General features: G+C 70.2%; 2 protein-coding genes across 5 annotated transcripts; one reads left to right on the plus strand and one right to left on the minus strand.

Moving 5' to 3' along the window:
* Positions 1 to 103: 103 nt before the first annotated feature.
* ZNF513 (zinc finger protein 513) lies at positions 104 to 4,209 on the minus strand. Of its 3 annotated transcripts, none has more exons than XM_027749458.2 (3): positions 4,124 to 4,209; positions 1,417 to 2,010; positions 104 to 1,224 (listed from the first exon to the last, which is right to left on the minus strand). In XM_027749458.2, exons 1-3 carry the CDS (start codon positions 4,161 to 4,163, stop codon positions 473 to 475), a joined length of 1,386 nt encoding a protein of 461 aa, XP_027605259.1. In that variant the 5' UTR covers positions 4,164 to 4,209; the 3' UTR covers positions 104 to 472. The 3 variants fall into 3 exon arrangements, with proteins under 3 accessions (XP_027605259.1, XP_027605260.1, XP_027605257.1); XM_027749459.2 differs by having other exon boundaries at positions 1,417 to 2,007; positions 4,124 to 4,178; XM_027749456.2 differs by having other exon boundaries at positions 3,953 to 4,178.
* A 230-nt stretch (positions 4,210 to 4,439) lies between these two features.
* Positions 4,440 to 9,406, plus strand: LOC114002990 (E3 ubiquitin-protein ligase RNF19B-like). 2 transcript variants are annotated; one of them, XM_027749455.2, is made up of 10 exons: positions 4,440 to 4,634; positions 4,866 to 4,954; positions 5,711 to 6,342; positions 6,712 to 6,902; positions 7,133 to 7,283; positions 7,580 to 7,742; positions 8,254 to 8,368; positions 8,487 to 8,621; positions 8,717 to 8,912; positions 9,048 to 9,406. In XM_027749455.2, the coding sequence occupies exons 3-10, from the start codon at positions 5,864 to 5,866 to the stop codon at positions 9,205 to 9,207; spliced, it is 1,590 nt and encodes a 529-aa protein (XP_027605256.1). In that variant the 5' UTR covers positions 4,440 to 4,634; positions 4,866 to 4,954; positions 5,711 to 5,863; the 3' UTR covers positions 9,208 to 9,406. The 2 variants fall into 2 exon arrangements, with proteins under 2 accessions (XP_027605256.1, XP_039243416.1); XM_039387482.1 differs by lacking the exons at positions 4,440 to 4,634; positions 4,866 to 4,954 and adding an exon at positions 4,961 to 5,233.
* Positions 9,407 to 9,506: the final 100 nt, after the last annotated feature.

Here is a 9,506-nt window from a genome sequence, read left to right on the forward strand (position 1 = left end):
CTGGGCTGTTTGTTGTGGGGTGCCCGCTGTCCCAACCTTCCCCGTGCCAGCCCTGTGCTGTCTTTCCCTGTGGCAGAACAAGGCCCCCAGGGAGAAGAGCAAATAACAAAAGTGACTGTTTAATGCTTTTATACACAATATAAATTACACCGACCAGCATGGCAACAGCCATGGAACCAGTCCTGTCCTCCCCTCCCCCCCTTTCCCCAAACCCCAGCAGAGAAAGGCTCCTGCAGGCAGGAACAGGCAGGTGGGGTGTCTGGGGGCATGGCAGTGCTGCCGTGGGGGCAGGTGCCTGAGCTGCCGGTCGTGGCTTCACCCTGCTCTTCACCCTGCTCAGGCAGGACAGGGCTGCTGGAGGCCCTGGCGTAAGGCAGCCCTGAGCCCCTGCAGAGTCTCCTGCCCGTCCTCCCTCCCCCAGGGAGGGCAGGGGCCGAGGCACCCCAGGCCTGCCACTGGGCTAAGTGCTGTCTCAAGGCAGGGCCGTGCCCACGGCCGGGGGGGCCAGGAGGGCTTTGGCATTGCGCGGGTTCACCCAGCTCTCGGCCGTGTGGCCGTGGATCTTCTGGTGGCGCTTGTAGTTGTCCCAGTGGCCAGTGGTGTAGGAGCAGTCCCGGCACTGGAAGGGCTTCTCGCCTGTGTGCCGCAGCATATGCCGCTTCAGGTTCATGCTCTGGTTGCAGCTGTAGCTGCAGAGGCTGCACTGGAAGGGCTTGTCGCCTGAGTGGATGCGCCCATGACGCTTGAGGTTGGCCAGGTTGCCACAGGCGTAGTCGCAGAGCTGGCACTTGTAGGGCTTCTCGCCCGTGTGCACGCGCTGGTGCCGCTTCAGGTTGTCCAGGTGGGCAGAGGCGTAGGGGCAGAGCGGGCAGGCAAAGGGCTTCTCCCCGCTGTGCGTCTTCATGTGCCGTGCCAAGTGGTTGGGGTAGTGGGTGACAAAGGGGCAGAGGCTGCAGGCGAAGCCCTTGTCCCCAGCGCCCTTGCGGGGGCTGGCACCCGGCTCGGTGCCCAGCACTGCCAGGCTGCAGCGCCCGCAGACCTGCTCAGCCAGGCCCTCGTCCTGCGCGAACCCATCGTCCAGCACCAGCCCGCACATGCGGCACGTGAAGGGGAAGAGTAGCTCGGGCAGCGCGGCCGCCTCCTCGCCCCGCAGCCGCGCACAGCCGGGCAGGAAGGGGCCGCTGCCGCTGCCCACGTGCAGGCTCAGCTCCGGCAGCAGCGGCTCTGTGGGACAGACAGACAGGGCTGTGAGCGGGGTGGCACAGCACCAGTGGGGATCGGCTCTGCGAGGAGCCCTGGTGCCCCAGTGAGCCTGGCAGTACATGGCATCAGGTCAACGGCAGGACCAGTGCCCTGCCCTGGCCCCAGGGCGCTCCCAGCTGCTCTCCCCCCATCCCCACACCCCTCCGCCTTTACCTGGGTCCTTGTCCCGCCGGTGCGGTCCGTCGCTCTCGGGCAGGCGGTGGCTGAGCATGTGCCGCTTCAGGTTGCGGCTCTGGCTGCAGCGGTAGTCACAGGCAGCGCACTGGAAGGGCTTGTCCTGGCTGTGGACCCGCTCGTGGCGTTTGAGGTTGCCCAGGCTGCTGCAGGCAAAGCTGCAGCACGTGCAGCGGTACGGCTTCTCCCCGGTGTGCGTGCGCAGGTGCCGCGTCAGGTTCACCAGCTGGGCGGAGGCGTAGGCACACTGCGGGCAGGCAAAGGGCTTCTCCCCGTTGTGTGTCTTCATGTGGCGCTTGAGGTGGCTGGAGTAGTGGGAGGCGAAGGGGCAGAGCTGGCAGGAGTAGACGATGCGCTGGCTGCGGCTGCCCTCGGCGCCGGCGCACTGCAGGCAGCTCTGCCCCAGGCTGGCAGCCAGCTGCAGCCCGCACTGGCGGCAGGGCAGGGCGGCGGGGCCGGGCTCGCCCCCCTCCTCGGGGTCGCTCTCCACACTCAGCTGCTGGTACCCGGAGGAGCAGTCGTCGTCACTCAGGGCGTACGCTGGGATGGCGATCTTCCCCACCAGCGTGTCTGCTGAGAACACCGTGGGGATAGGGCGCTGTCAGCCAGGCTGGCCTGGGAAAAGCCCCTCCACCTGTGCTCCCGGTCCCAGAAGGGTCTGGGCAGCTGTACCTACCCTGTGGCACCCAGAGGGAGCCCACCACACTGTGCACTGCAGTGAGAAGCCCCATGGCCACAGCCTGCCCCAATACCCTGCTGAGGGCTTGTCCTGGGCACCTCAGGAAACCCTGACACTTCTGCATGGCTGGCCAAGACCCTGGCACCAGAAAGGGCAAGGGGATAGTGGTGGATCAGGCACCCACTGGCACTGCTGGGCCTGGCGGTTGGGAAGGTGGTGGGTGCAGCCCAGCCCAGGTAGGAGAGCTGGGTGCCCATAAAGCTGCTCCGTGCCCCCCTCGCTGTGCCACTGCCCCAGCCCCGTGGTCAGCAGCTGGTCACGCTCCCATGGCTGACACCACGGGGCTCCAACACCAGCCCCCTCCATCCTGCAAGCAGTGCCTTCCCCAGCCCCACACAGCACTGCTGTCCCATGGCAGTGGGGGGAAAGGCTGTGCCAGGCTCTCAGGGGGCACTTCCCAGCTGGGCACAGACTCATCCTCCTGCAGCCCCTGTGCCCCAGATGTACCCCCAGGCTAGTGCTCAGGGCTGGAGGGGCAGGAACATGCAGCCCAAGCCTCACCACTACCAGCCACAAGCCGTGTCCTGCTGACCCTGTCCAGTTCCTGACCTGCGGCCCTGGGGCCTGTCAAACCCAGCAGCTGCCTGTGACCTGGAAAGCGGCCTGGGCTGTCCTCTCGCTGCTGCCCACCCTGCTGGGTCAAGCTCCCAGAGCCCCAGGCAGGCAGAGGGATCAGGCTGACCCATGCTGCGGAATGGGGTGGCCCCTCCAGCCTCTGGGACCCTTCCACAAGCACTGCCTGGAGCATGACCCCAAAACAGGGCATCCTGCCAGGGAACCCTTGGCCCTACCTCAAGCTCTTTGCCAAGGGCTCCCCTGTCCCTTCAGCTCAGCCCCACACCAAGAGGCCCCATGCCACCTCTGCCCAGCAGTGCCACAGCATCCCTGGAGCACCTTCCCAAGCAGCCGTGTCAGTGCTGCCCAGGTGGGACAGTCTGTCCATCCTGCGGGCCCCGAGGTCCCGGTCCTGCTCCCGGCTGGGGCTGAGTGGGAGGACAGGGATTCCCAACAGCTTTGGGCCCTGGCAACACCCACCTCTAGAGCAGCTGAACGGCTGTCCCAGCACAGGGAAGCACAGCCACATCTGCCAGGCAGCTGGGCCTGAGCCCCAGTAGCGGTGCTGGAGCTCAGCACAGCCACCGAGCACAGGGAGCAGGGCTCAGCCCTCGGGGCAGCGACGGGACAGCCGCGGGGCCAGGCAGGCCGTGCCCCCTTCTCTCGCCGTTCTGTCCCCATGTCGCTCACTGCCAGGGGCAAGGAGTGAGGCTCCTGCCAGTCCCTGTGAGGCAGCTCCATGGAGCTGAGGAGCACTCGCTCCTCCGGCTGCCTCGGCCGGGACTGTCCCAAGCCCGGGGCACCGGGCCGGGGGTCTCGGGGCTGGGAGCGCCCCGCGCCCCACACAGCGCTCAGGGGGGCGGCAGGGCGGGACGCTGCGGCCGCGCCCGGCTCCCGGGTGGGCAGCAGAGCCGAGCCCGGAGCTGGGCGGGGGGCGGATCTGGAAGGAGCCCGGCCCCAGAGCGGCCGCGGGGACACGCCATGCCCGGGACCCTTTCCGGCAGGGAGCGCTCGGGGGTCGGTGCCGGGCGGGCAGAGCCCACCCGGGGGCCGGGCCTCGTCCCGCGGTAGAGGAAGCGAGGCCGGGAGTCCGCAGCGGGCGGGCCCCCGCCAGGGCGAGCGCTGCCGGATGCGCCGAGCGCGGGGCCGGTGCGGCCGGGCCGCATCCCCGCCGGCGGCGCTGCCGGAGCGGGGCCGCGTCTCCGCGGGGGCCGCACGCACCTGGCGGTCCCTTCTCGGAGGCCGGGCCACGGCCCAGCAGCAGGTCCCCGGACAGCACCAGCGCCGCTCCCGCCGTCTCCTCGGTGCCGTCCTCGGCGTCCGCTGCAGCGCCCCGAACGCCGCGGGTCCCCGCCGGGCCGCCGCCGCCCCCCGGGCCCGCCGCGCACTCACCCTTCACCGGCTGCGGGTGGCTCTGCTTCCGCCGGGGCATCGTGGCGGGCCCCGGCGCCGGCCCGGCCCCGCCGCCCGCCCGCCCGCGGCCCGCCAGCCGCCCCCGCCAGCCCGGGGCGGCCGCCGCCGCCCCGCCTCGACCGGACACTTCCGCTTCCGCTTCCCCGGGCGCGCGGGGCGGAGCCGGAAGCGGCCGCGCGACCCGGAAGCCGGGCGTGCGCGTGCGCGGGGCCGCCACCGCCCCCCGTCCCCGTCCGTCCCGGCGGCCGCGGCATGAGCGGCACCGGCACCGGCACCGCACCGCGCCGGGCCGGCCGGGCCGCGGGACAGCCGGGCGGGGCCCGGGGGGGCGGGGATCGGGGCGGGGCGGGACAGCGGCGGCTCCGCCCCTTCCGGGCAGCGGGAGGCGGGGGCGCCTCCGGGCCCGGGTCGGGCGGTGACGGTCTCTGTGCCCCCCCGGGGCGGCTGCGGCCCCCCCCCCCCCCTTGCTGGCCGCCGAGCGCAGAGCCCGGTGAGTCCCGTGCCAGTGTCCCCGCGAGGTCAGAGCGGCTCACCCGGCGCTTTGTATTCCGCCCCGTGCGGCGAAGGGCCGGTGGTTGCCCGGTGCCGCCGTGCTCCGACCGGCGCCGGAGGCGCAGCCCGGCCGCGCCCCGGGGCTGTGCCCGGTCCGCGCCCGCAGCACTGGCCCCGGCTGTGTGAGCCGCGGCTCGGCCCCCTCACGGGCCGCTGGGGCGCTTTGCAGGTCCCAGGGGCGCTGGATGTGTCGGTCCGTGGCCGTCCCGGGGGAGCCGTGGCCGTGCCGTGCCGCCAGCTATGATTCCCCGCTGACAGGTACAGCCTCGGCCGGCCTCCCGCTCTCCTCCACCACCTAATTCCCGTTTCAGCCCGGTTTCCCCGAGCTCTGCCCTCGCCCGGTCCCCGGGCAGCGCTGTATCCCCTGGGGAGAGGTGGAGCAGCCCCGCACTCGGGCCAGCGGGGCGGGTGTGATCGGACTCCTTGGTCTCCCCCGAGGTCACTGGTCCCTCCCTCTTCCCGTGGCGGCGCTTCCGCCTCTGCCTGAGCTGCCGCGGGCACGCCGAGGAGGCAGTGGGACGCAGCGATGCTGCCCAGGTGGGGAGGGCAGGGGGCAGCTTTGGGGTGTAGAGGAGGAAGGAGCGAGGGGAGGGACGGGCACTGCTGGCGGAGGGGTTGTGGTGTGGCCATGGACTCCGAGCTCTAAGTAAGGGAAAACGGGCTGGGCTCCCTGCTGGAATCACCTGGTTCCTGGTCATTGAACTGGGTCTTGGGTCCCTCGACACTCCAGGGGAAAGTCGGTGCTTCAGCCATGTCTCACGCTGGGGAAGAGCCCCGGGACGGGAAGGGGTGTGTGTCACACTGCCCGTGCAGGAGCTGGCTGTCACAGTGGCACTGCTGTCTTCCCCACCCCGTGGATTTGGGAGTCCTGTGCCTCTGGACTTTGGTGCTGAACTGAAGGAGACAGGATGGGGCAGGACAGGCCCGGGGCCCGTCGGCAGGGCACTGTCGGGGTCCTGTGGGTGGTGAGGGCCCGTTCCCAGGGCCTCGCCCTCAGGAGCGGTTCCTCCGCAGGCTGAGCGGCATCGACTGCAGCCGAGGATGGTTCCGCTGCTACCTGTGGGGAGGCCCAAGTAGGAACCGGGCCATGGGGGCCACGCCGGGGCCGGCACCTCCCCGCTGCCCTCCGTAGCCCGACAGCAGCCGGCGACCACTCTGAGGGCCACCATGGAGCGGCCCCCGCGTGTGCCCCGGCCCCGCTGGCTCCTGGGCTGCTTCGGGCAGAAGCCACAGGCCGTGCGGGGGCAGACGCTGCCGGAGCCGCTGCCGGAGCCGCTGCCGGAGCCGGAGCCGGAGCCAGAGCCGGAGGAAGCTGAGGAGACGCGCGTGGCGCTGCCCCCGGGCGAGGGCCGGGTGCTGGAGGAGTGTCCTCTGTGCCTGCTGCCCCAGCCCCCCGAGGCCTTTCCCACGCTGGCCTGCTGCGCCCACCGCTCGTGCCGGGCCTGCCTGGAGCAGTACCTGCGCCTGGCCGTCAGCGAGAGCCGCGTGCTGGTGTCGTGCCCGCACTGCCCCGCCGCGCTCCCCACCGCCGACGTGCGCCGGCTGCTGCCCGAGCCTGCCCTCCGCGACAAGTACGAGGAGTTCCTGCTGCGGCGGCTGCTGGTGGCCGACCCCGGCACCCGGTGGTGCCCCGCGCCCGACTGCAGGTATCGCCGGGCCCGGCGGGGGGCGGCAGCAGAGGGGCGGCGTGGGCCCGCGGCATCGGCGTCCCGTGAGCCCTTCCCAGGCTCGGTCCCTCGTCGCTCGGTCCCGCGTGGGGCTGGGCTGCGCAGGGATGCGTCCGGTCCCTGTCCGGCCCCAGAGCCTGTCTACCAGGGCTGGTGCCCTTGGCTGCGTCGGGCAGCTCGTGAACCGCAGGGCTGTGGGTGCTGGACCGGGCGGGCTGCGCCGCAGTCCGTGCTGGTGAGGGCCCTGGTGAGCCCCTGAGCCGGGGCTACGGCTCCAGCTCAGCACGGGGCTGGGACCTGCCGCTGCCCAGCCTGGCTGTGCCAGTCCTGACTGCCTTCTCCCCGCAGCTATGCTGTCCTCGCCCACGGCTGTGCCGAGTGTCCCCGCCTCACCTGTGGGCGCGAGGGCTGTGGCACCGAGTTCTGCTACCACTGCCGGCAGCCCTGGCACCCTGATGGCCCCTGTGTGCCAGCACCACTGGCCCCTGGCCTGGCCACCCCCACAGTACAGCCGGCCCAACCTGAGGACTCAGCCCACGGTGAGGCCCTGGCACAGATGGGAGCAGCAGGGCTGGGGTGTGGCACAGTGGGGTGCCTCTGTGCCTCCTGCCTGCGGGTCTGCTGGAGCCGGGGCTGCTGGCTGCCTCAGGCTTGTAGCCCTTGTGCCAGTCGGGCTGGGGTGTGGCACTCTGGCACTCGTGGGACTTGGGGAGCCTGGGACAGGGTGTGTCCCATCCTGCTCCCCCATCCTGTCTCATCTCCCCCCCAGGTGAGGCTGAGGACATCAAGCTCTGTCCGCGCTGCAGCGCCTTCATCATGAAGATCAACGACGGGAGCTGCAACCGCATGAACTGCACGGTCTGCGGGTGCCTCTTCTGCTGGCTCTGCCTGCGGGAGATCTCCGACGTGCACTTCCTGAGGTCAGCGTGGGGCCATGGGGGCTGGCCCAGGTGGGGGCCCTGACAGGAGCTTGGGGGCTGGGATGGGGGCAGCCAGGCCTGGCCCCAGGTTTGGGGCTGGCTGGGGGGAGCAGCGTGGTCTGTGCCACTCGGTCTGGCAGGGCTGGGGCCAGCTGTTGGCATTCCCAGGAGGCAGCTGGAGCTCAGGGTTGGGGGAACCTGGCTGTCTGCTCCCCGATGGGCCCATGGGTGTCCCCCAGCACGGGGTTGGGCTGTGCTGGTCTCTGCCTTGGCCCAGCCCTGCTCTGTCCCCACAGCCCCTCTGGCTGTACTTTCTGGGGGAAGAGGCGGTGGTCGCGGACCCGGAGGATCCTGTGGCAGCTGGGCATGGTGCTGGGTGCACCCATGGTCATCTCCCTCGTCGCGGGCGTTGCTGTCCCTGTCATTACCATTGGGATCCCCATCTACATGGGTAGGAAGGTACTGGCAGGAGCTCTAGGAGTCCCTGTGGCCCTGCTCCCTGCTGAGCCTGGCAGCCCACGGCCCCTGGCCAGGACAGACCCGCAGTGCTCCCCGCTGCCCATAGCACATCTCTGACTGCCCTCAGCATGTCCCTGTGCCACCCCTGAGTGCCCACAGCACATCCCTGTGCCACCCCTGACTCCCCTCAGCATGTCCCTGTGCCACCCCTGACTGGCCACAACCCCTCCTTGCCAGGACCCTCCGCTTCCCCCCAGCACTCTCTGCCAGTGTGGGTGTGCTCAGCCTGGGGAGTGGCGTTCGGGGTGGGTGAAATGGAAAAGAGGTCTGGGGTCCTGGGGGGACACCTGAGCTGTGCAAGGACACCTGAGCTGTGGTGGCAGGGCAGTCATGGCTGCCTGTCCCTGAGGAGAGGGAGGAGTGTCCAGGTGGCTGTGGTTGTGACTGGAGCTCTGCTAGGCTGGGAAGAGGCCCTGAGGTCTTTGTAGAGCCCTTCACCTGTCTTCTGCAGGTGCTGGGCCAGAGCCGGCGGAGCAGCCTGTCAGGGTGCCAGCAGTGCCTCTCTGTCACCAGCAGCGTCCTTCTCTCTCTCTTTGTGTCCCCCATCATAACAGCCATCACTGTGGGTGAGTGCAGGCTGGGGCTGAGGGCACTGCCCTGCGCTGGGCAGTGGGGCTGGGGAGTGGCCTCAGGGGATGTCTGGGACCAGGGGCACTGGGGCAGTGACTACCTGTCCACCCACAGGTGTTGGTGTGCCCCTGATGCTCACCTACGTGTACGGGACCGTGGTGCTGTCGCTGTGCCGGAGCCGCTGGGGCTGTGGGGGTGGCCGCACACCTGGAGACATTGGTGTGGTAGAGCTGGAGAACCTGGCCAAGCGTGAGTCCCATGCCTGGCCCTGGCCTGTGCCCTCCCTGCTCTGGCAGGGAGCAGTCCTTGGGAACAGGGTGCTCAGCGCTGTCTTCCTCCTGCAGTGAATGAGCTGTGGTCGGTGCTGCCCAGCCCAAACCCCAGCCCCAGGCCAGGTGAGGACGGAGCCCCAGACCCCACGGCCTCCCTCCCCAGCAGCAGCCGCAGCCAGCGCCCCGGGCTGGCATGGGACAGCCAGTCGGCCAGCACGGTGGCACTGGCAGGGAGCATGCTGAGCGAGGGCCAGGACACCTCCGACAGGTGAGCAGAGCAGGGTGGCCGTGCTGGGGGCTGACACAGCCCTTGGGAACAGCCGCCCTCACGCCCGCCGTGCCGCACAGGGACAGGCGATGTCCCCCTCCGGGCTGCTGCCCTCAGGCTGGTGTCTGTCCACAGGGAAGGCGTCACCATCGAGGTGGAGGTGTCGGTCGAAGCGGTGCCGCGTCCTGCCCGGCAGCAGAGCCTGAGCAGCGCCCTGTCTGGGCAGAGTCTCTCTGGGGACTCCCTGGGAGCCACCAGTGACAGGGGTAGTTCTGTGGGTGTCCCCGTGGAGTGAGAGGGCTGAGGGGAAGAGCCTTGATCCACACACAAGCCTGATGCCCTCCTGTGGCAGAGCCAGTCCCCCTCTGCGGGCACTCCCAGCCCCACGAGCTGGGTCCTGGGTGGATGTGGACCACATCCTGCACTGCTGCGCCAGCCCCAACCGCCCCCTCCCCAGAGGCACCACTGGGAAATAAAGCTGCTTTCCAAGAGTCCATCTGTCTCCTGTGGCACAGTGGGGTAATGCCACAGGCTGTGGGGTGGGGGACTCTGGGCCACATGGGGTGCACAGTCTCAGGCAGTGGGGTCCTGCCT

This window comes from Pipra filicauda, unplaced genomic scaffold (assembly GCF_003945595.2).
Source record: "Pipra filicauda isolate LSUMZ 115617 unplaced genomic scaffold, ASM394559v2 scaffold568_size315820_pilon, whole genome shotgun sequence".
NCBI lineage: Eukaryota > Metazoa > Chordata > Aves > Passeriformes > Pipridae > Pipra > Pipra filicauda.

Coding starts and splice junctions, on each gene's coding strand:
- LOC114002990 (XM_027749455.2), top strand. CDS start 5,864: ATGGAGCGGCCCCCGCGTGTGCCCCGGCCCCGCTGGCTCCTGGGCTGC. Junction 7,743..8,253: donor CCATCTACATGGGTAGGAAG/GTACTGGCAGGA, acceptor TGTCTTCTGCAG/GTGCTGGGCCAGAGCCGGCG. Junction 8,622..8,716: donor GCTGGAGAACCTGGCCAAGC/GTGAGTCCCATG, acceptor TTCCTCCTGCAG/TGAATGAGCTGTGGTCGGTG.
- ZNF513 (XM_027749456.2), bottom strand. CDS start 4,163: ATGCCCCGGCGGAAGCAGAGCCACCCGCAGCCGGTGAAGGGTGAGTGC. Junction 2,011..3,952: donor CTCCGAGAAGGGACCGCCAG/GTGCGTGCGGCC, acceptor CGGTGTTCTCAG/CAGACACGCTGGTGGGGAAG. Junction 1,225..1,416: donor CCGGCGGGACAAGGACCCAG/GTAAAGGCGGAG, acceptor TCTGTCCCACAG/AGCCGCTGCTGCCGGAGCTG.